The 24,057-nt window shown below is 40.9% G+C and overlaps 2 protein-coding genes across 4 annotated transcripts; one reads left to right on the top strand and one right to left on the bottom strand.

Annotated features, from left to right (window-relative positions):
* The first annotated feature begins 560 nt into the window (after positions 1 to 560).
* Positions 561 to 24,055, top strand: CDC37L1 (cell division cycle 37 like 1, HSP90 cochaperone). Of its 3 annotated transcripts, none has more exons than XM_080637652.1 (7): positions 561 to 697; positions 2,097 to 2,378; positions 3,722 to 3,830; positions 6,795 to 6,910; positions 7,166 to 7,288; positions 8,152 to 8,307; positions 23,938 to 24,055. In XM_080637652.1, the coding sequence occupies exons 1-7, from the start codon at positions 593 to 595 to the stop codon at positions 23,938 to 23,940; spliced, it is 894 nt and encodes a 297-aa protein (XP_080493778.1). In that variant the 5' UTR covers positions 561 to 592; the 3' UTR covers positions 23,941 to 24,055. The 3 variants fall into 3 exon arrangements, with proteins under 3 accessions (XP_080493778.1, XP_080493777.1, XP_080493776.1); XM_080637651.1 differs by lacking the exon at positions 23,938 to 24,055 and adding an exon at positions 9,125 to 12,109 and having other exon boundaries at positions 3,743 to 3,830; XM_080637650.1 differs by lacking the exon at positions 23,938 to 24,055 and adding an exon at positions 9,125 to 12,109.
* AK3 (adenylate kinase 3) lies at positions 12,396 to 24,057 on the bottom strand (the record flags this gene model as incomplete). The annotated part of the gene is made up of 5 exons (XM_080637653.1): positions 12,396 to 12,636; positions 13,997 to 14,115; positions 16,285 to 16,457; positions 19,462 to 19,581; positions 23,910 to 24,057. 5 exons carry the CDS (start codon positions 24,055 to 24,057, stop codon positions 12,513 to 12,515), a joined length of 684 nt encoding a protein of 227 aa, XP_080493779.1. The 3' UTR covers positions 12,396 to 12,512.

The following is a 24,057-nucleotide window of genomic DNA, read 5'->3' as shown; positions in this document are numbered from 1 at the left end:
GGCCGGCCGTCCCTCTGCCCCCCCTTCTGCCCGCGGCCGCACCGACGGCACCTGCGGCATCACTACCAACGTCAGCGGCGCGGCCCGGCGGGACCTCGAACGGGCCAGTCCCAACCCGCGTTGCTACGACGACCGAGGCGCCTCAGGCAGCCACGGCGCGCGGACCCGCCCTCTCGGCAGCTCGAGGCGCGTCGCTTTCCTTTTTAAGTACATATAGCACATACGTGTATACATATATATACACACATATATTTACACAAGCGTGTAAGCTGTGAGCGCCCCGCGGTAGCATCCAGGGACACGGCCGTCCCCCCGCCGCACGGTGAGGCCCGACACACGGTATGCTGAGCAGGGGAGCGCCTCAGCGACACACCGCGGGCCTCCCGCGGGGCACGCTTCGGGCAGCGGGTAGGACTGAGGCACGCCATGCTAGAAGAGCGCGGCGCCCCACAGCACTGCATGCACAGGGCCCGCCCCAAGGCGCCGGGGGCGGGAGCTCGGCAGCTTAATTGGACTGGCGGAAGTGGCGCTTGCCTCATTTCCGGTGAGGTGTGTGAGCGTTGGAGGAGGCACGGGACGGCGAGCGGCGGGGATGGCGGTGTGGTTGCCGCGCTGCCGGGACGGCGGCCCGCCGTCGGAGGAGGACAAGGAGCGGGGGCTGGCTCCCGCCTCCTGCCAGCGCCTGCCGGAAGTGCAGGTACATCCGTGCCCCCCAACCCCTGCTGCCCCGGCACCTCGCGCCGCTTCCCGCCCCCGGGGGCGTCGCTCCCCCAGCCCCGGCCGCGGGCTTGCTGCGTGCCCCCCGGCTGCCCCAGACCGCAGCCCGATTCCGCTGCTCGGAGGGGATGACCGCGGAGCCCGGTGCGTGTAGGGGTGGGGGTGTGCGGAAGTGTCCGCACCCCCGTGGGGCCGTTGCGCTGTCCCGGAGCACGCCAGGAGCGGCAGGTGCGCTGAGCCGCGGCTGGGTCCGGCGCATGCCGACCCTCGTGTAACAGTCCCATCTCTGACAAGTGATGTGGAACGAGCTGGGCTGAAGCTCACCCAGCATCCCGGTGTCTAAAAAGCAGATCTATGGGCGGTGCGTTTCTCTGTTGGCTAGAGCAAGTTGGCGTTTTATGAATACGCTGTCAGAATTCCTGCGTGTTCTTGCAAGAAGCTGCCATTACGTTAGTTTTCCAAACAGTGACATTTTCACTTTGTTATTAAGAGTCTTGCAGTTCCCAGACAAAGTTGGCTTAAGAGGTTTGATGTACCTACATTAAAGTTTCCTTTAAATAAGCTTTCACAACTTGTGTCGTCCTTCATGTCTCCCTGCCAGAGGTTATCAGCAACACAGATTTCATAATGCAGCACAGGAAGGCTGAGGAACTAATGCATATGGTTGTTTTTTCTCCACTCTTGGTGGGAAGGCACAGAATATGCCATGTAAGAGGATAATTAAGTTAGCAAGTGTGAATTCCCTGAACACAGAAAGTAACAGAGGCACTGTTGCTTAAGAGCTCACTTCTCTCCCCCAGCTATGAGCAGTGACCTCCTCAGTAGATTTGACCAAAAGGAGCATATGGTCATGCTGGGCCTCAGCCACTTGATAACTTAAATTCCACTTTTATTGTCAGTTGAAGGGAAGATGTTGGCCACCTGCTGTGTACTAATCCTTATTGGAATACAGGCAGCAGCAGTTACTTTACTGGTGTGATCTGACATTGCAAAACTGATACTTTCTTCTCAGAAGTGTATATGCACAGTATTCTTGCACTTGCAGTATTCTCTAGCATTGCAGCCCAAAGACAGCCAGTGGAGTTTCAGCTGTGTCAAAAGTATTTTTACAGTGTGGAGACTATTACTGATAGCAGCACATGATCCATGATTTTGCAAATGCACTAAACAAAGTTAAGACAGCTTGCATTAGAAGCCTTTTCATAAAAACCATCTAGCTGTAAAATACCTTGCTTCATTGCTCCTGTGAATATCCTGTGCTGTATATCTAAAGTGCCTTCCAGGTGTGTTATCTTTGGGATTTAGGCCTGTCTGCTCCTATACCAACTATACACTGTCAATTTTCCCTCCATAAATAGCATGTCTGATTTTCCTCACAGACATACAGCCAAGGGATCGAATTGGCCTGCCAAAAAGAAAAAGAGTTTGTGAAGCACTCTGTAGAATGCACTTGGAACCTAGCAGAAGCCCAGCAAAAACTTGGTAGCTTAGTACTGCATAATTCAGAATCCTGGGATCAGGAGTGTGCTCAAGCAAAGACTGAAGCTGCAGAATTGAGATGGAGAGAGGAAGAGTGGAGAAGAAAAGAAGAAGCACTAAACCAGAGGGAAAAACAGAATCTATGGAACACAGATCTTGTTAGTAAGGAGGTATTTAATAAGGTATGACCCATATCAGCATGCATGAAAACAAGTGTTATCCTTTTTTTTTCTTTCTAGTTATTATTAGTGTTGAATGTTTTCTGTGTCCAGCACAGCACAAAACCACAGTGTGGGCTGCCTCATGAAAGACAGCAAGCTGCAAGCTCCACTCATATTACAAATCCAGATGACATTTCTCTATCAAAAGCGTAGATCAGAACTTGTGTGGGTCACCTAGGTATTACATATGAGCTGGCAGTGTGCACTTGCAGCTCAGAAAAGCCAGCTATACTCTGGGCTGCATCAAAAGCAGCGTGGCTAGCTGGTTGAGGGAGGTGATTTTCTCCCTCAACTGCTCTTGTGAGACCTCACCTGGACTACGGCATCCAGCTCTGGCATCCCCAATAAGAAATACATGGACCTGTTGGAGCAGGTCCAGAGGAGGGCTGTAAAAATGGTCAGAGGGATAGAACATGTCTCCTGTGAAGAAAGGCTGAGAGAGTTGGGGTTGTTCAGCCTGGAGAAGAGGCGGCTAAAGAAGGCCTTATTTACCTTATTGTGGCTTTTCTATACATAAAGGGAGCTTATAAAAAAGATGAAGAGATTATTTTTTTATGACGGCCTGTAGTGATAGGACAAGGGGCAATGTTTTTAAGATGAGAGGCTAGGTTTAGGTTGGATATAAGGAAGAATTTTTTTATGGAAGAGGGTGATGAGACACTGAAACAGGTTGCTGAGAGAAGTTGTGGATGCTTCATTCCTGGAAGCAAGAGACATCAGGTTGGATGGGGCTTTGAGTAACTTGTTCTAGTCAAAGATGCCCCTGCCAATGGCTGGGAGGGGTGGAACTGCATGATCTTTAAATGTCCCTTCCAACCTATACCACTCTATGATTCTGTGTAATGCAAACGTTCCTAAATGCACTGAATAATTGTTTCTTCACAGTGTGCTTCTCTATTGTGCCAAATGCTTAAAGTGAGAAACTGTTTGCTTCTAATAATAATTACTGTAATACAGATTATCTAGCACAATCTTTTTTTTTTAAGTAGAATCTTGGCTTTGATTTCACAATTTAATTTGAACAGCTAGTGTATCTCCTAATTTCACTGATTCAGCTGTATCCAGGCTGCAATGTACTTGATTCTCATTGTTGACAGATCAGGATGTTCCTGTCTAAGGACAAATGTTTCTGAGAGTTCTCTAGATTATAATGAGACTTTTACACTCTTTTATTAGGTAATGCACTCTTTAAAAGAAAACCTTCTCAAGTATGACATGATTCTAAAATTAGAGCATAGCCCTTTAAATAGTAAGATAATACTTCTATATATCACAAAAAGGTGTGTCTGTAGTTCCTGTGATAGTACAATTTTTCTCTTCCTCAGAGTTTTATTAATCAAAAAAGAAAAACAGAAGATGAAGATGTGTCTGAAACACTTATGCAAAAACACGAACAAAAGATCAGACACTTTGGTGAGTGTGCTTTTTCCAGCAGTTTGCAATTCAAACTTCTGCATAATTTTGTGTAGGTTTACTACTATTTATTGTACAGAATGAACTCTAACAAATGAAAGATCTGGCTAACAGACTGTTTAGCTTTATTTTATCAGGACATATAATAATTTCAAAGCAAAATAAGGTGTAAACCGTTTGTTAGAAGCTTGTTACTTCCTGTAACCAGTAAAAACTTAAAAAAGAATTAATACTCAAATGAGCTTCAACCCTGAAAACTGAAGTTCTAGCAACTTTTTCTGCTGTTCAGAGGGAAGAGGCAGGGACATTCATAAAACTATGTCATTTATAACAGTGCATGGGCTAGTTCATAGCTGTCTCTTTTTAGTAAGTTTTTTTCTGAAAGCTATGAAGCTACAAGGCTAATGATGGAAAAGGAAATGTTTGTAAATGTCTACTAAGGGTATGTGTGCATGGAATTGTGCATTTCTTAAAATTATATTTAATTATCCACTACGTGTTACTTTAGTTCTGTCATAATTGTTCAACCCAGTTAAGCACAAAACTTATCTTAAAAAGTAATCTGAAATTTTCACGGTTCTCTGAAGTGTTTTCCATTCTTAGCTACAGGCTGGTTTCAGAGTGTGGTGTAGTGTAGCCATATTTGGAATTCCAGAACCATCAAGAACAGGACTGAGCTGGAAAAATTCAATTTTTTTGTACAAACTCATTTTTACTAAGCTATTTGGCTTCTGAGGACCTTAAACTGTTTCAAAGAAGGGCCAGGTTGGATGAGGCCTTGGGTGGCATGGTTTAGTGTGAGGTGTCCCTGCCCATGGCAGGGGGGTTGGAACTAGATGATCTTAAGGTCCTTTCTAACCCTAACTATTCTGTGATTCTATGATTCTATGGTTTCTAGTCGTGTTAGCCTTAGCAAGCCTTGCAAGTCAAGACACAACACTGTCAAGAATATGCAAACAGCAGTGATTAGGATCTTGACACGCTTGAGAGGTGGGCCAGTGCCAACCTCATGAAGTTCAACAATGCAAAGTGTCAAGTCCTGCACCTGGGTCAGGGCAATCCCAGGTGCAGCTACAGGTTGCGTGGAGAAGTGATTCAAAGCAGCCATGTGGAGAAGGACTTGGGGGTGTTGGTTGATAGGAAGCTCAACATGACCCAACAATGTGCGCTTGCAGTCCAGAAAGCCAACCGTATCCTGGGCTGCATCAAAAGGAGCATGACCAGCAGGTCGAAGGAGGTGATCCTGCCCCTCTACTCTGCTGTTGTGAGACCCCACCTGCAGTACTGTGTGCAGTTCTGGTGTCCTCAGCATAAGAAGGACATGGAGGTGTTGGAGCAAGTCCAGAGAAGGGCCACGAGGATGATCAGGGGACTGGAGCACCTCCCGTATGAAGACAGGCTGAGAAAGTTGGGGCTGTTCAGCCTGGAGAAGAGAAGGCTGCGTGGAGACCTCATAGCAGCCTTCCAGTATCTGAAGGGGGCCTATAATGATGCTGGGGAGGGACTCTATAGGAAGATAGGAGACATAAGGAAGATATAAGGAAGTATATATAGGAGATATAAGGAAGTTCTTTACTGTGAGGGTGGTGAGGCACTGGAATGGCTTGCCCAGAGAAGTGGTAATGCTCAATCCCTGGCACTGTTCAAGGCCAGGTAGGACAGAGCCTTGGGCAACATGGTCTCATGTAAGGTGTCCCTGCCCATGGCAGGGAGGTTGGAACTTGATGATCTTAAGGTCCTTTCCAACCCAAACCATTCTGTGATTCTATGATTCTGTCAAATACCTTAACTGCCAAGTGTAATATAGCAGAAGTAAAAGACTTCTCCCCTGCTGTGTTTTTTAGGAGGAAAAAAAAGAGGCTTTACGCGGACTTCCTAGCTAAGAGTTGGGCACAATTACTTTGTTGCCTAAATTCAGATTAAGTTTTTACAGAAGCAAATTTACTGCAGAAGGTCATATTTTTTTTTCTTGCCTCCTAAATTTAAAGTAACGTTATTTTAATTCAGAATACGTAAGTCCATTGTATAAAAAGGCAGTGCATTAATGCTCTTTCGAGTCACTTGTTCTGTGCTAGTTGCTGCCAAGGGTCAGGGTGGACTTCAGTAGCCATACTGCATGAACCCTGTTTCTAGGTCCTGCTCTGGCTTCAAAGTAATAAAGAACTTTAGCGAAATAGCTTTCTTGAAAACAGCCAAAAGAAATATTAGCCATTGCTTTCTCTTTAGGCATTTGTTTGCTAGAATTAAGATTAGCTTAGGTCATTACCACTGAATTATCTTTAGCCCAGTTATAATTATACACTGATAGACTGGTAAAGCTGTACATCTGGTACCTGTTGCCAGTAATGGCTGTCAGTGATTGTCATGAAGGACAATTTTAAGAAGTCATTTGAGTATTGGTTTTAACGTCAGCTATTTACATGCTGTCACAATCCAATCTTCCAGTTAACTTGGCAATACTGTTGTGGCTTTGCTTTTTGAGATCAGATTTCCTAAGACACTAGTAAATAATGTGTTAGAAGCACTTTAATTTTTGAAAGATTACACACTTCTGTGTTCTTATTTGCAAGTGTTTAGAAGATTTGTGTTTGCTAGAATCACTGACTGTAAATATCCCTAAACTTTTTAACTATTTGATGTAATTAATAGATACTACACCACTTTGTTAGTGGGCATGAGAAATGATTAAAAATAACAATGCTAGAGATGCATTAAAATATAGGAAAGTGTGATTGTTAAAATCTGATGTTAGTGTCTTCTAGGTCTGATTACACCTTCTTGTAATGCTCTTTAAGTGTTGGTTAGATATATAAATAAACCCCCCAAATTTAGCTGCATGCTGTCATTCTGAGGTCAGTAAATTGCAATGGTATTAAAGATACTGGGGTGTCAATGCAAGTAACTTCCTTGATGTATTAAATCAGTAATCCATTTAGAGTATTTTAACTATGTTCCTCTTATTAGGTATGCTGAGCAGATGGGATGATAGTCAAAGATTTTTGTCTGATCACCCATATCTTGTATGTGAAGAAACATCTAGGTATCTTATGTTGTGGTGTTTTCATCTAGAAGCTGAACAGGTATGAAAAAGATGCTTAAATTGTTTCCCACCCCACATGCATTATAGAAAAGTTGACCAACTTGATTATCTGTTTAACTGTTCTTCCCACCCTCTCTTGACTTCAGTACTTTGTCACATTATAAGGCCCCTTGCTTTTGTGAGCATCAGTTATCATCTGTTTAGGAGCAAAGAAAATTGTGCTGAATTTTAGAAATATAATCACAGGGAATGCCTTTAAATCGTAACTTTTTCTTTTCTCCCCCCCCACCTCCAGAAAAGGGCTCTGATGGAGCAAGTAGCACACCAAGCAGTTGTAATGCAATTTATTATAGAAATTGCCAGAAGCTGTAATGTGGATCCAAGAGGTTGTTTTCGTCTCTTTTTCCAAAATGCCAAAGTAAGTCAACTTGGGTAAAGATGGAAGAAAATCCTGATGCTGTACAAGGGACCAGTGGTTTAGAGAAGGTTTCTTCCTAACCATAAAAAGCTAAATATTTTATTGACTGACTTAGGTTTATGAGAAAGTGTTTTGTTAGCAATTCTTTCCTAGGCAGAATATTTTCGTGTAATTCAAATTCTGACATTGAAAGTTTATAGTGTATTTTGCTTATCGCAGAGGGAAAGCAAGACACAGCAGGGGGACAAGTAATAGCTAAATAACAAAAGCAAATGCAGACCAGTTTAAGGACTAATTACACCGATGTTTTCACAGCATACCTATATATTGTCACAATTTCTCATTTATATGCATTTCACAGTGGGGCCCAAATTAGTGTTCCTTTCTCATTACTGAAATAGAGCAATCCAGAGCTATGCAAGAGAAATGCAGTAAGTCTGAAACTGATTCGCTGTAGACTGTATTTGGTTATCCAAGACTGATGGGTCTCAGTATTACCTAAAGGAGTTCACTTAAAAGTGCGAGCCAACTTATGCTTTACTTTTGACCAGAGTGCTGCAACAAGCACCTTTACTTCTAAAGGATACTGGTTTCTGAGATGGAATAAAGGCTAAAGTTAGGTTTATTAGAACGTCTCTTGATAAGTCAGTTACTTTGCTCCTACATATAAATACTCCAGATTGTCCTAAAAAGAAATCTACCTGAAACTTAAGTTGACTAACATTATTCTTAAATTGTTCACAGTTGTTATTCCCCAAAGGGTATAACATGCATTACTGCATGGTTTTATTCAGCACCGTGAATGCTTACAACTCAAAAGTAAATCTGGCTGAAGTGCAAATATTTAATTTTTCTCTTTGCAGACAGGAGAAGGCTATTTTGAGGCTTTTAAAAATGAACTTGAGGCATTCAAGACAAGAGTGAGAATATGGTCACAATCACATGGCTTTCAAACTATGTTAGTACATGATCTCAGTGTCAATCCTGGTCTGGTAGGACAGCTGACATCTTTTCCACAGGTAGGTTTATTATTTCTGGAAATTAATTAAGGTAGGACTAGGTCCTGCCTTGAGAAGCTGTAATATAAAGCTGAAATATAAAGAGGATTATTCTAGAATTGCTAGTGTTCAGGATATAATGTTCAGTGTTATCAGTATGCAAGGCATCTATGTGCTTTCTTTTTACTTGCTGAATTCAGAAAGCATCAGCATAAGGTCAGAAGAGTGTTAGTGCAGTGCCGTTACATTTTCTTGCTTAAAATAAACATTGCATCATAAAACTGATCAGATGCTAGAATTGTATTCACAGTCTTTACCACAAGCAGTGAAATGAGCTTTGAGTGTAAAGTGACTAATCCTGTTCATGAGATCATTCAGGGAAGCCAAGCCTAAGGAAAGTTTTCTGTGTGATGAAAGAAAACTGAGGATACTTAGGTCTTCTGTTACAGTACTGCCATTGGCCACATGATGGGAGTCAAGAAGCAACTTACAAGATTGTCAAAAATTAGTTATTAGGGAAGCAGTCACAATCAGCCTGCTTATTTGAAATAATTTGATTACAGTACCTCTCAAGTAAGATCCAACAGCTGAATTTTAAGTAAATGTGCAGTCAAATGCAAGAAATACTGAGACCAAATACAAGCTATGCAAGCAAATTTAAAGAATTCTTGACACAGTAAGATAATATTGGTTGATGAATCTTGCAGAGCTTATTTCCTTACTATTGCAAATTTGTCTCATCTTATTGTGGACAACACAAAAAGTCAAACTTCAGCTAAAATTTCCCTTCCTATATACAGTTACAGATAATTAAACTGTCAATTTTCATCTGTTGCAGAACACAAGTGATCTACAAGGTTCCATAGACACAGATGTCTGTAGTTTAAACTCTGTGATACAAAGAGATGAAGAAGAATCCAAAATGATGGACACAGTATAGTAATCATAAGACTGAGGCCAAGTACTCTTCCCCCCACCCCTTTTTTTCTTACTTTCCCCCCAAAGAAACAAACATGGCTATTTTCTTGACATTTATTTTTCTGGGTACTGCACTTTATTTTTGGTGTCAGATTTTTGTTGTTGTTTAGTTTGGTTTTAGGGGGGATGGAGTTTTGAAGGGTGGGTAATTCACAAAAACTTGTAATATTGTTTGAAAACGTGCTGCTAGGTTTTTGGTTGTCCTTGAAGAGTATATTGCTGAATATTGCCGAATGTGAAACCGGATGCATTTTCTGCTACTAACCTTGCCTTTATGAATTTAGAAATTGAAGTATGAAAAAAAAAAAATCTGCACAAATACAATGTTTACAAGAAGCAGTAGATTCTTGGTAGAATCTGCTATTGTCTTACTACAGATGTGGACATGTTTTACTCTATGAATATTGGAGATCAGAACTGTATTCATGCTACCTTGCTGACGTTATAAGCTCTCAAATTTGGTTATCAGTAATAGCAATAAATCAATATCTGGTATCAGTATTTCAGATCTGAATGGATTAGATTAAAACACTGGCCTTCTACCTCCACTAAGGGGATTTAAATGTTACCTTGTGCTTTTATTAAATGTAACTTCGTTTTGTCTTAAAATGTAAGCAACGCATGTCTGTAAGTGCTAACTTCAGGTTTTTTACATCAAGTCTCATTATGATGAGAAGTATTTGATGGAGGGGATCGACAAAACTTGAGTTACTAGAATTAGGCTAAAACTTTAGTTTATACAAAAAGCTTTGTCACAGTTCATATAGGGTAAGGTGTCATGCGGGGTGTGAAAGATCATTTCATATCCTACTAAAGTGGGTTTCTGACATTGCCAGCTCAAAACTATTAAAGTGGAAAATTATTAAGAAATCTTTTTAATGATAAAACCACTATTTCTAGACAAGGCCTTCCACAGAACCTCTGCAATCCAAAATTCTACTTTGCTTTTCTAACTTTCTGCAATTACAACAGTTCTGTCTATAAAAACATACTGCAGTTGAAAGACTTCAGTGGAAGACACCTTGTATCTCAAATAATGGTATCAGCACACACTCTCGGTCCTTTATGGTATTGTTGTGATTATATGTAAGATCTGGAAGGTGTCTAGATTTCAATAGTTTGGTGAACACAGTCTACCTGTAATTCAGGGAAAAGGTGCACTGAGATCAGTGATTTTCAGCTTTGGCTACAGAAAAGATAAGGAAAAGTCTAAGTCTGCAGTACATACTGGAGTGAGTATTCATACAAAAGCAGTGGCAAAAGTAAGAAGTAGTTTCTCATGTGCCTTGTGCTCTCTAGCAGCTCCCTTGCAGACAGAGGATAAAGGAGCAGGCAGCAGCTCTGTCCCAAATGCAAATTAGAGATAACCAGCTTCAGTAGTAAATTTTTTAAATTCGACAGATACTCCAGAGCGAGTAAGTAAGCATCGCCTCCTACTTAATAATTAGTTAATTATTAAGAGAAACTAATAGTAACTTCAGGTTGTTTTTAACTGAATGTCATGTGTAAGGGCAGTGTAGCACAGCGACTTGCAATTGCTGCCATTAGCAGTAAAGCCATACTGATCCAGCAACCTGTGATAGACTGGAAGTTATTTTTAAAGTTTCTAAGGGGGTAAAATTGGATGGTCTGGAAATAAGTGTCAAAGCATAAGGAGGTTACCCCACCGCCTTCTCCTTCCATCTAACTGAAAGTTATGTAGTCTGGCAAAAAACCAAGCATAGCTGCTTTTTATTTAAATCAAAATGCATAAATAGAGGTAAGCAGTGTATGAGGGTTTCTCCTTGTAATGTGGTAGCTACTGTTTTCTATGACTTTCCTACGGAAGTGATATCTTAAACTCACTTAGTCTACAGCCTCCATATAGACATTTATGAAGATGAAAGTACAAGTGGTTAGTCTTTTGGCAAACTTTCTCTAAAATATAAGGAAAACAGCTTGCAGTGATAGCTGCAGCCAGTTTGTGCACTTATAGTAACAGTTAGAATTTATAAATTCTACAATGACCACCTTTTTTAGACTCAAATGTTCTCAATGTTGGTAACGCTAAAACTAGATTTGCAAATGTAGTCAGTCCAGGGTATGTCAGCACCACAGCTTTGTAGTTGTCTCCAAACAATCACTGCAAAAAGAGACTGGGACCTGCATGAGTAATACACAGCTACTTCAGACATCGCCTAGGCAGAGTTGTTTGTTTCTCAGGTTTTGCTGACTCTTCTTGAAACTCAATCTGGTGAGCATAAAAAAAAGGGCTAGGAGAGTTCACTGAAAAACAGCAATATCTTCGTTACCTGGACTATTAAAAAATGTGGCCTGTGGAGTTTTGTAATTCCAGTTACCTTGTGAATAAATAAAGACAAGAGACGTGAATTCTTAATATGAAACCATGAAAACCAGTGCAATTGCTGCAATGAAAGTTGCTACAATAATATGATAAAGTTAATCTGACCACTGGAAATTCTGGCACCTGCATGTTTGAGCAGGTTTTTTTCTGAAGATAGTAGAAAAGACAAATTCACTAGTCAGGATCATCTAGCTCCAGGTTTACCAGATTACTCTTAATCTATTCAGTATTTGCTGTCTTCTTACAAATAATGTCTTGGGCGGCTGCACAGAGACATTACCAAATGTGTAGCACATCAGTGAAACTCCACTTTTCATGCCCAATAGCTGCACTGAGGGGAGAAATATAGCAATAAGGCAAATCATCCAGCAAAGAACATATGTGCAAGCAAAGCTGGAAGAAGGTGACTGTCTTCCATGAGAACAATCTATATATGTATGCCAGTTCTGGTCTGAAATGGCTTTTTGCAGAATAGTGGTCATGGTTTCTGGCTGGCCCAAACTAATCACATATTCAGAAACGTGCTTTCATGACCTTACCATTGATTCACCCTACATTTCATGAGTGAGTAAATCAATAAATGTGCTTTGTAATTAAGCTGTATTCTGAAATGTGTTTCCTTCACCAGTCAGTATTTGCAAACATAAATATTTTCTGAATAAAAGACAAGAGTAGCTGCTTTTGTTGAAGTACTATATTAAAAAATTAGGTATATTTAACGTAAAAAATACAGCATTAAAGTGAGAACCACACACAACAAAGTTTTATCATAATGTAAGTTAAGGACAACATTGGACTTTAATTACTGATCAGTCTGGTAGGCTACTTAAGAGAAATCCTTGACTACTAAATCTCATGTAATCAAGTGTGAACTATGACAGATGAGCAGAAGTTAGACCTATTTTCACCTGGTAGTGGCGGCATCTTTCTGGTTTACATCTGGCAACTTGGTTTGGAGGAAAGCATAGATATGTGGCCAGATCTTATTGGTTTCTGTTCCAGAGAAGGATTTCAGTAACCTTTTTTCCCTAAGGAAGAAAAAGAAGAAAACATTACATAAATCAAATTGCTTATTTTTTCCAAGACTTCCACCTCATTTTAAGATTGCCCTGGCAGGAGTGTGTGAATATGCATGTGATTTAACACCAATAACAGCCATAACATTGGGAATACAGGCATTACTCTGTTCTTCAAACAGTGAGCCATTGGCCACATCAGTTCATAAAACTGACAGCTGTCCACAGAGTCCTTCATAACAAACTATGAAGGGTAAAAATAAAAAGAAGCAATGGAGTCATACAGCACATGCTACATAACAGTCATTCAAACCACAGTGACTGACCCAAGTATTGTAAAGTTACACCTCAAGGATCAAAGAAGTTGCATCAGAACAAGCAAAAGAACCAGGCACAATCAAATTATGAATTAGTTCTAGAACTTAGTTTCATCTGTAAACTGTGTTATTTTCAATAATAGCTTAGGCCTATGTCTTACTGTGGTGCTTTGAGCCATTCTTACTTCAGAAAGCTACTAAAGTCAGGAAAATACTTGTCAATCCAGAAAATCTTGTTTAAAACTTAACCGCTCCAAAGATGGAGCTTCTAGTCTTCTGCTCAACAGTTTTCATAGAGCATAATGAAAGGTGGTGAATACGGAGACAGAGAAAGGACAGTTACTTTAGGATGTTGTCAGAGTCCAATTTATTTGTCTAGGCACGAAGAGACTGCAGAGCTCTACATGGTAACCTACTATTATCTATATGGTAGCAATGTGGTATTTGCAGCTTTACATTAAGAGAAAATTTATGTGTAATTTTGGCTCTTAAAAGAACCACTAATTTGTTCAATGTGTAAATGGGAGTATTCTCAAATAGCTGCTTATTCACAAAGAGTCATACTAACTCTGCCCATCACAGTCCTGTTCTTTGAACAGCCATTTTAAAATCCTCATTAACAGTTTTTTCTGTTTGTGTAACATTTCTTGACCCCTTGCCCTTGTTAGGGGGGCTTCTACTTATGAATCCAGAGGAGAAAATGCTGTTAAAACCAAAAAAAAAAAAAAAAAAAAACAAACAAAATTTGTATTTGTTACCTTACTATCCAGAGCTACGTTGCCAGAACAATACTATACTGTATTGAATAATGCTGTTTGTAAATATGGCTGCTGTGAAAGGCTCTTTTGGTAAGCAGGCTCCTGAAAAGGCTTCATGCAACAGTGGAAAACACACTCATTTTGGTGGGTTGTTTTCTTCTTGAGTTGATGAAAGATTCACTGCTACTCATACCACGTTCACTGTTGCATTATCTTTGTAATTGAAGAGATCTGTTCCTCACTATGCTATTATGGAAGAAATTTTTAGCACGTGGAAGAACAGATTTTACTACTTACCGATAATATTCTAGAACAGGTTTTGTTTGTGCATCGTAAGCCTGCAGCCTCTTTGTAACCGTCTCTGGATTATCATCATCACGCTGAACAAGTGGCTCTCCAGTAATATCATCAATGCCCTAATCATGGTTTAAAACAAACACTGGTGTGTATTTGTTACTAAGTATGTTTTGTGTAGCTTTCTATTTAAATTGTGGTAAGTTTCCAGTTAGTTAAGGTGTAGATTTCTGCTTATAAACAGAAAGACTGCTGCCCATATCTTAATCTGGAATATAAAATGTTGACTTCCTAGTAAAACAGTCCATTAGTTAACAGTATTTTCTCAGTATTAGCAATGAACATCAGGTCATACTAACTCAACTAATTTGTCTCTAGAACATTCACTGAATATGGCAAATATGGAGACAAAACCTTCATATATGAGGGAAAAACACATTGTTGGTAGCACAGTCCTGCATAACAGGAAGCAATCAAGAGACCAGTTGGACCTTTGTTTGACAATACTGAAATGGGAAATGAGTGAATGACTCTTTAAGTTGCAAATACAAGAGCAACATCAAGAGTTGTACAAAAAAATGGCATAAAAGCAAGCTGAAGTTTTTCTAGGATTCAGTAAACAGAGGTAGGGACCTAATGACGTAAATTTTGACAGGTCCTACTTTACTGCCCTTTTCACCTCCAATTTACTTAAGTGTTTTAAGTGATTACAGAGCTTTTAAGCCTTGAAACCAGCAATGATTGAAGAAATTACTGACCACTGGCATACCCTATGAAGAAGTAGCTAGTGGCAGAAAATTTGTCTCCTCCTTAGATGCACTGAATCATTGTGCATCTAAGGACAGAATATGATTTGCCACAGACATAAGGGACTCTTGTTCCTCCTTACATATGAAACAGATCTTCAATAATTTTAATTTTCCCTAAAGACAAGCTTAATCTGGTATTTGGAATGGAAACTTGAGTGATCTTGCAAGTACAAAGCAAATTAGACCGCAAGGATGTTTTCCTTTCCTTCTTGCATTCTTGTAGTCAGTTCCAGAAAATCAGTAACTGTCAACGTTCACTCAGCTTCTCTGTTAATGAAGGTGTGAATAAATTCTGTTTCAAAGCATCTTTATCTTATTAGAGATGGATTTACATGGTCAAACCTACCTTGTTTACATAACACAATCATTTAAAACAGTCAGTGGTCATTTCTAGCATACTAGTGCCTGAATTGTACCTATCAAATACTGAGCCTTCAGCCATGCATTAACTCTAAAGCCATATTCTTTCAGTTCTGTTGAGTAAGTAAATATTTTGCAGGTCTATTAGGTAATACATAGTGCAATTTACTATGTTCTGATATGCTAATTAGTGTGGGGTAGAGTGGAGTGTTCCTAATAGCAAAGCTGAAGCCCACTCTTTGGTAGGTCTAATAATTCTGCGTTGCAGTGTTTCCAGTTGCTCACTTCCAGCGCTTACCAGCTATTTCAGCTGACCTCTTTTTCTGAAATCCACTGAAAACACTGAAATCCGAAAACTACAGGGCCTGCTAAGCTTCTGGTGTAATTTAATAGAGTTTCCACGTGAAATGTGATGTCACAAGAGGTAAGTTATTTAGAGTTAAGGATGAAATACAACTTAAGCCAAGTTGCACTAAGGCTACTTCAAGCTCCTGAGAAATCTTAAGGTAACAAGGTACAATCATTATCTTCAACTCTACTATACCTCCTTAGGATATCTCAGGCTATAACCCCTTTGACCTGTTGAGAAGATTCCCTGACTGGCACGTTTCTACATCAAATTTTGCAATACAACAACGGCTCTCCTGAAAATACCTGGCCTGGTTAAATATAAACACAGGGAAAGCATTAAGTGGATTGCTCTGACTGGTGATTCACTGTGCTTCCGAGATAAAATGAGTGAGTACTCTGGAAGAAGGAAAAAGAAACTGCATTTTGGACTGTACAGGCTGCAGACTTGCAGAACAGGCTAAAAACATACCCAACTCCTATGCCAGTATTCCAGATCAGTGAACAGCTTTAACAGGGACTTTAGAAAACACTGTTGTGTTCTGCTCAGCAAGAGGCAAACACATTTTACCTAAGCTTGAGCTCCTACCAGGTCACTAACATTCCCACGGAGACAGATTGTTACCAGAAGGGTTCTGTCTCCTAAGAGATTAAATGTACCTTTCTCTTCTGAGCTACTGTGTTTTGCAGCAACACATGCAAATGATAGTTTACTGCAATTACCAAATGCAATGCAACATTTATTTAGTGCCAACACTGACGTGTATTGCTTACCTGCACTTTGGGAGGACTGAATTCCAGATTATAGACTCTGCCACTGGCAGGGTGGATCCAGCGTGCTGTGAGCCGACATTTTATGGTCTCAAATGGCACATCTAGGTTAATCACAGTGTCTATTTGACATTCTTTGTCCAGGGCTTCTGCCTGAGCAACCGTTCTGGGGTAACCTTTTTAAAGGAAACAGCTCCATAAAAATCCAAAGGCAGAGTTATAGCAAGAATTACCTGGATTCAGTCATTAGAGAAAATAATTGTCAGACATAAAAAAAAGCATTGTCATACTGCAAAGGTTGAGGAGACATCAGATTTTCCAGTGTGTCGTGGCACTTCACCTTGGTAAGTTCCTCCAAGCTTCCATTTCCTCATTTCAGTTAATATCTTTTCAAAAGTGTAACAAATTAGCACAAAAAGATATATGCACTACATACCACTCTATTGAATAAAAGCATTGTATATGCATTTTGAACAATAAAAGCTACAGCCAATTCACTCAGAGATCTGAAACAATCTAGAAACATTTGTAACAATTCTTAATTCTACAGCTGTGTAAGTCTGGCTTAAGGTGGTGACCACTACAAACCTATTTTATTAGTCACAGTAAGCCCAATGTATCTACCAGAGGCAGTTAATAATTGATTTTACATAAAAGAGTTACTATAGAAAGAGTTCTGTAAAGCCTAGGGTATCGAACTATCCTCAGGGCTGATGACTATGAGAACACTCAGGCTGAACAGGAATCTGCCTCTTCACTAAAAAGACACTGCATTTTGCCCCATGAACTCTATGGCTCCAGCAGCATGCCTTCAAAGGCACATACTACTGTTAGAGAAATCAAGCAGAACTTAACAAAGGATGGCAGGGGAAACAGAGAATGAGAAAAACAAGGTCTAAAAAGAGAATTTAAATGAAAAATTGACCACAAGAACTTCAGTGGTCAAAGCTACTGCAAAACATGTTATTGCACCTTGGATTCACTGGAATAATACCTCTGCCCACAGAGATCTTTCACAGTCTCATGTTCTTCAGTAGCTTGTAATTTTCAGTATACAACAGAAGTAAACCTCTCCATAAAGGCAAGTACTGATAGGTACAACTTAAGAAACACTCCTCTGTATAACTCTGGTTGATGAGGCCATCACCTGAGTAAGGAACCAGCCAAGAGCTAGCTTTAGAACAGGAAAAGAAAGAAAAAAGAAAAGTCTTAAGGCTACTGTGTCTTGTCTAACACATCACAACAGCAAAGCGTTGACTAACTCAGACCAAGCTCTTGCTTGTGCATTAAGTCTCATGCACCTGGTTTGCATCACAGTCATCAGCTGCCCTCATTCTATTTCTCTCACGTTCACATTATTTCATGGAAGTGCTTTCTAAATGTTAAGAGCAGAGGGAGAGCCAGGACGCCAGCACTGCTGTTCTTTCTTACTGCTGACAAGCTAGTCAGCCACCACACATCCTAGTTACCCAGCTGGAAAAGGAGTTTGCTTTGGGACTTAGTAACGAGAAACTTTCTTAAAAAATTAAAGTGCCTGTACAAAAGCATTTAACTGAAACTCAACTAGTTTCCTGCACTCAATGTTTTCTCAATACAGAAGAGAAAAAAAAAAAAGATCTACAAAATGTGATGAAATATGGATAATCCAGCAACGCAGAGAAAAATGCCCTAATTATACAGTACATCAGTCTAAGCAGATCATACCCACACACATGCGCCTCAGCCTGCTATATCTGCTATGACTCTAGAAGTCACCAATTTATCACAGACAGTGGAAATGGGTATTTGGCTAAGTGAGCATACAAGCAGCTCAGCAACTCTAGTTGGACTTAGCTGACCTCAGCTGTTTGTTCTGAGCTGCAGTTACCAAACTAACGACTTTCTGGTTAACGTATTACAACAGAACAGCATTGTTCCTACAGAGCTGATTATGCCAGAGCTATTCCTAGTATAATTCACCGAGTCTCATTAGAAATCCTGATACAAACTAAATTTGTGCTCCAAAAGTTTAAAGGCGGCGGCACACTAACATGCAGCAGAATTACAGTCTGCACCCCATCCTGTTAAAGAGTTGCCCTGTTAAAGAGTTGCCAGTGTGCCCAGCTATTCTGTAGAAGTATCCAGACCCACAAGGCTGAAACTGTACATACACAAGACCTGGAACTGAAGAAAAAAACCATCTGCAGCTCGCTCTTTTACTGACTAGGTTTCATTGTGATGTTCACTGTGAGAATTAAGCCTTTGTCTTCAATAAGGGGGAACACAACTGTGACTAAAACCACCAGAACAGATCACTGTACTAGAAGGAATTACAGTTAAAGCACCAAGGGCCAGAGAGTATGGTGGACTTTACACTTCCCACTAAATAAAAAGCAACACCAGTATCTTCTTAGTTTTATCTACTGAGACAGGTTGTGACTACAATCCAAACCCACACATATCCAGCCTAGACACTATCTTTGTGCTGCGTACACAACTGTTCTCCCATGGGCTGGGATAACAAAAGTACCCAGCCATCTCCATTCGGTTCATGCAGATGGCAGCAAATGCATTTTGCCTCTGCTGTGAATGCTGAAGCAATACACTTATGCTGCACAACTGCAGAACAACTCACCCTAGAGAAAAGAATCAAAGAGCAAATGAAAGAGACCTTTTACAGCAGTTAAGCAGTGTTTTTGTTAGTGATTTATTATACACTGCACTGCTGCAGTACTTGCTTTCCATACCTATCTTGTTGCTGCACCACATACCTACCTACCTTTCTGTTTAAATAATTCCTCAGTCCCATACCCCCGAAGTGTTCCATTCCCTAAGGACTTTAACAAGAAAAGGCTTTAAAAAAAGAAACTTTTCAATGCATATTTCAAAGGAGAAATAAAGCATAAGGATTACCAGAACTGCCAGTTTTGAAATTTTACTGGAGTGTTCAACTACCCATTTCAACATGAATCAAACATCCCTGGAACACTCTGAAGGCGTGATGCACCCAAAGCATTTTACAGCCAAAGAAACTGTGGCAGACTGGCTGCTGAAGTTTTCATTATAAGCAGGCAAGAAATACTCTGCAGTTACTCAGGGATGGCTACTGGAGTGTAGCCAACCACCAGCGACCAAGGCAGTTCAAGCTTTCCAGTGCAGATTTTCTCTCCATATATAATGATATCCAACATGCTAACTTACCATCCAACAGCCAGTTGTACTGATCTAGACCTTTTAGCTCATTCAGCATTAGTTGTGTCATGATGTCATCTGGAATAAGCTGCCCCTGATCAATGTAGGACTTGGCAAGGATTCCAACTTCTGTGAAAGCAAGAGAAGTCACATTACACTATCTCTGACCTCCAGCAAGCACAAAAGAGCCCACAAGCCTGCAAAAAAATTTGTTTTGATCAGGATGGCGCAGAACAGTAAAGCTGTAAACAAGACAGACAGTACTGAAATTCAGTAACAGACGATCCGTTGGGGTCTGATCATGCAAATATCTATCAGATTAACTTGATCAGTCTGTAGTTCCACAGATGTCAGCAGGGCATTCAGCACACCTCTACCCCCACACCCTCCGTACAATTTTACAGGTAAGTATTTGAAATACTAGGTTCCAAAACAAAACTGGGAGATGTCATTAAGTAAAAAGATTCTTCAAAAGAAAAAATGTGAAGGATACATTTGTTAAGATATCAGCCCTTGCATTTCCTGTCAAGAAAAGTATTTTCTCAGTTTAATAGCTAGTTACTAACTTGTGACTTCACTATGAAGAGGAACACCTTTGGTATTTAAGAGAGCAGTATGCAGTGGAACATGCTTGCCAGATACGTATTTTTGTGATACTAGAGTTACAAGAAGATGTTTATAGATGTTGTAAACTATTTATGGGAGCATGCAGACACTAGGATTTTCCTATGGAGCTGAATAACCTTTAATACGAGTCATTTAGCCCACTGGTTTGCTAAAATGCCATCCACGCATCACAGTTCCGGATATCACACCATGCTTCCACAAGACAGGCAGTAGCATCATCTAAATTACAGGTACAGTCAGGAAGAAAGTCATTTGTCTGGGTTGTATCATAGGCAAAAGGTCCATGTAGCCTTCATTTATAAAACAATTACCCAATTACATAAGTCACCCAGAATAGCAGCTAGGCTGGTTTTACTGTGGATCTGTGGAAGCCTTTACTTGCAGCCAATTCAGATCTAGTTACAGAAAACTAAACAGAAGAGAAAATGGGGTGGACTGACATGTCAACACAAAATATAACCACTTTCAGCAGAAAGCAATGAAGAATGCCAGTCCCATCACTTGATGCACTACTGCAATGTTCAATATCACAGAGGCCCTTCTTCAGACGAGCCAAGTGAAAAGCACTAGCTGCCCTCAAATAATGCAAACAGTACGGTGGGTGCTGAAAAAAAAAAAAAGGCATTCCCCCCATTGGGTGTTCACATCTACAGTCAGGCTTTGAAAACCCTGAAGACCATTTAGAATTAGGTTCTATGCACCCTCGATCAGACTTCAAATAGGCCACACAATGTGTAAAATAATCAGATGCTGGAGTCTTCCAGCACATCACAAACGGGAAAGGAGGAGACAGTCTGCCTGCATATGAAGTGTCTATTCTTTTTCCTACCTCCCATCTTTGAGATCAGCAAGTCTTCGTTGTTCCTTATTCTAGTGCACTTTGAACTATGTACCCTGCAAAAGTAGAGGCTAGGTGGATTACATCTAGATAGTTCAGTGTGTACCTCAATGCACGGACCTGTTCCTGATTTACACAGCAGGACTGGTGTAGCCACAATCATCTAAGAATATGCAGAAGGCAAGGCTGATAATGAAACTAACATACTCTGGAAAGACAGATGAGCTTTTGGGCCCAGAGAGGTTTGGAGTATAGCAAGCTGTAAAGTCCTATTATTAGACCAACAGAGCTGGAAACATGCTGCTTCTCTCTACAAACCTCAGTTTGTTCAGAAAGTCACTATTGCAGGAGAAAAAAATAGGCACAAACAGTTATATGTTAGGACAAGAAGTGTGCATATCACAACTGCCTTTTTTTTTTTCTTTTTCTTTTTTCCTCTTCCTGTTGTCGGGGCTTGGAATCTGTGAGATTTTATTGTTTTTATTTTGTTCTAATTTCTTCTCAGCTTAGGTCTGAAACAGCTACAGGCGTGGCAGTCTTTGGCATTAAAAGCAACACAGGTTTCTTCCCTGCCTAGGTGATAACAAGTATCTATGTTTTACAGTTTTGCAAAAGATTGGCATGTCCTAAGCAAATTATAGCATACAAGCTCTCCCCATGTTCAGACAAAAGGTTGCTTAGTACTAGAGAGGTGGTCACAGACTCTCCACTCTCCAAAGCAGCAGAACATAGTAATAACTGCAAATTGCTAAGGACACTCACACGTTTAACAGGCCTCTTCAATAGACAAAGTCCATTTTCACAAGACAGCAAGCGCCAAAAACGGCTCTGTATAGCTATTGTTGATTATATTTACTTTTCCAAGTGTTTTAAGTGCCTAACCTACAAACACAGTTTTCAAAGAACTGGGAATTGCAGGACTTTTCAATGACAATCAAAACTTACAAACTCTTTGCCTTGACTAAACTTGTCAGAGCTTTCTGAGTTGCCTCTCAGTCCTTCTCCCTCCTTCAGTGTACTGCTTTCTTCTGAGACATCAGTATTCATCTCAGTCCTTCAGAGACCATTTCTGCAATGAATAATTCTCAGTAAAATTAAAACAGAGCTTCATCTGGGTTGGTTTGTGAATGAAAAACTGTAGCAGATTCTTCCAAGTTCTACACTAGCCAATTCAGAACAAACTTAAAATTTCTTACACCCTCCACTGGCTTCCCTCCTCACGTTTGGGGTTTTAACATGTCTGCTACACTTTCATTTCACATCTTGGTTCTCCTTCACATTCTTTCATCTGTCGAACCCACCTAGGGTTGGTTTTGCCAAATCACTTTTCTTTCCACTACTTCCTAGCTCCCTCCTCAAATCAAGCAATGGGGTACTTCCACTTGCAATTTCCTCTTCTCACACAGCCTTCTGCTTCATTCTTTAATCTTGCTTCCAAGATGTAATGAAAGAGCACAAAACCTGAAGTATTTAGTAAATAACGTATTTCCTTCATCTTCTGTAACACCTTCCTTTCTCATGAGGTCTCACGCACGCTGGAAGTTTCTAACAGCTACTATTTTGCTTTTGTGACTCTCTGTAAATAAAAACTTAGGTTGCACAACCCAGCACACAGAAAAAGCGTTAATGTGATCAGATATGCCTGCACAGGTGGTGCTTCTAGCAAATGTTTAACTTGTAGATATCAACTGTAGTAAAGTCAGTCAACTGAGCCAAATTCATTGTTCTTACAGAACAAACAGAACTCATGTGAAAAGAGATATGGAAATCACATCACAGTTGATTTCATAATACAGATAATTCTTCACATTCAAACATGCTTACAAGCTTCCAAACCCAAGAAGTTTGCCAGTTACCTAACCATAATATTGCAGTGATACTTACAAGTGAATACAGTCCCCTGCAGCTACAAAGTACTGGAAGTAACAATACTGTCACTTCATCACATGCAATCTGAAATGGTTCTTACAAGGATTTCAAACCCACCATGAAGAAAAGCATATGTGGAGGTCTGGAAGGAACCTTTCATCATTGCAAAAATCCACCAGAGAGAGGGGTTGTGGCATCTCAACAGAGCCAGATGTCAGGCTAGGACTATATAACACAGTTAAGTGTAATGCACATCATTACCTAATTCAAGCAACTGCAGGCAAACACAGACCATGCTGAAATCTAAGCATGGTATGAACTTGTTGTGAGGTAGTAATAATATTAAAAGCACAAGGTAAGCAGTCTGAGAAATTCTGCCCCTTGTTTTTGGAAAGCATCACTACAGTTACACCTGACAGTTTGGGGCAAGGCCTTCAGCTTTTGGAATAGCTGGCAATTCTAGGTACCTCTGTCATTTAAAAAGTCACACGGCCCAGAAATCCTCTTGCCCCACCTGTTAAAAATAGGAGAATTTTTCCCTTTAAAGATGTTTCAGCTGGAAAACTATCAGAAACACCTAAAATAACCCCTCTTTTTACACTAAACAAACCCCACTCGGTGCTTACAAAAAGCACCAAGATGAAATAAGTAGGTGTTGCAGAACACGGTAAACGGGACAAACCCCAGGTACACCCCGTTCGTTCACGCTTACACAGAGGATGCCAAGTGGCAGCTTTTAAACGATCCTTGACTAAAGCCCTGAGGCCAACTCCGGTGGCCTCTGGCCTCCAGGAAGACGCCCGACTTTGCAGGGGGAACACAAAGACGTAGGACTGGGGAGTAGCAAAACCCCCTTCAAGAAGCCTCCAGGGGCTGCCCGGTTGGGGGGGCGAGAAGGGACAGGAAAGAGCGGGGCGGGGGCAGGATCATGTCGTGTGTCGTCCCCCCCAGGGGGGAGCGGGATCGTGTCATGGATGAGCTTCCTGACAGGCTGCGGGGAGCCGGTTCCAAAGGGGGGGGGGGGGGGTGGCGGGGACGATCCGGGGCGGGCGTCCGCCCGCCCCGGATCGTCCCCGCCACCCCCCCCCCCCCAATTTTTACTGTGTACCATCCCCGTCCCTACCTGTCCTCTTCTGCATGTTGTCCCTCAGTAGGTCACCGCTGGAGAGGTGCTTCATCCCGAAATGTTTGATAATCCGAGCGGACACGGTGCCTTTCCCGGAGCCCGGGGGCCCCATGATGACGGCGCGCAGCAGCGGCGGCACCACCAT

This window comes from Psittacula echo (assembly GCF_963264785.1).
Source record: "Psittacula echo genome assembly, chromosome: Z".
NCBI lineage: Eukaryota > Metazoa > Chordata > Aves > Psittaciformes > Psittacidae > Psittacula > Psittacula echo.
This window is presented reverse-complemented; position numbering and strand designations above follow the sequence as displayed.

Coding starts and splice junctions, on each gene's coding strand:
- CDC37L1 (XM_080637650.1), top strand. CDS start 593: ATGGCGGTGTGGTTGCCGCGCTGCCGGGACGGCGGCCCGCCGTCGGAG. Junction 6,911..7,165: donor TTCATCTAGAAGCTGAACAG/GTATGAAAAAGA, acceptor CCCCACCTCCAG/AAAAGGGCTCTGATGGAGCA. Junction 8,308..9,124: donor AGCTGACATCTTTTCCACAG/GTAGGTTTATTA, acceptor CATCTGTTGCAG/AACACAAGTGATCTACAAGG.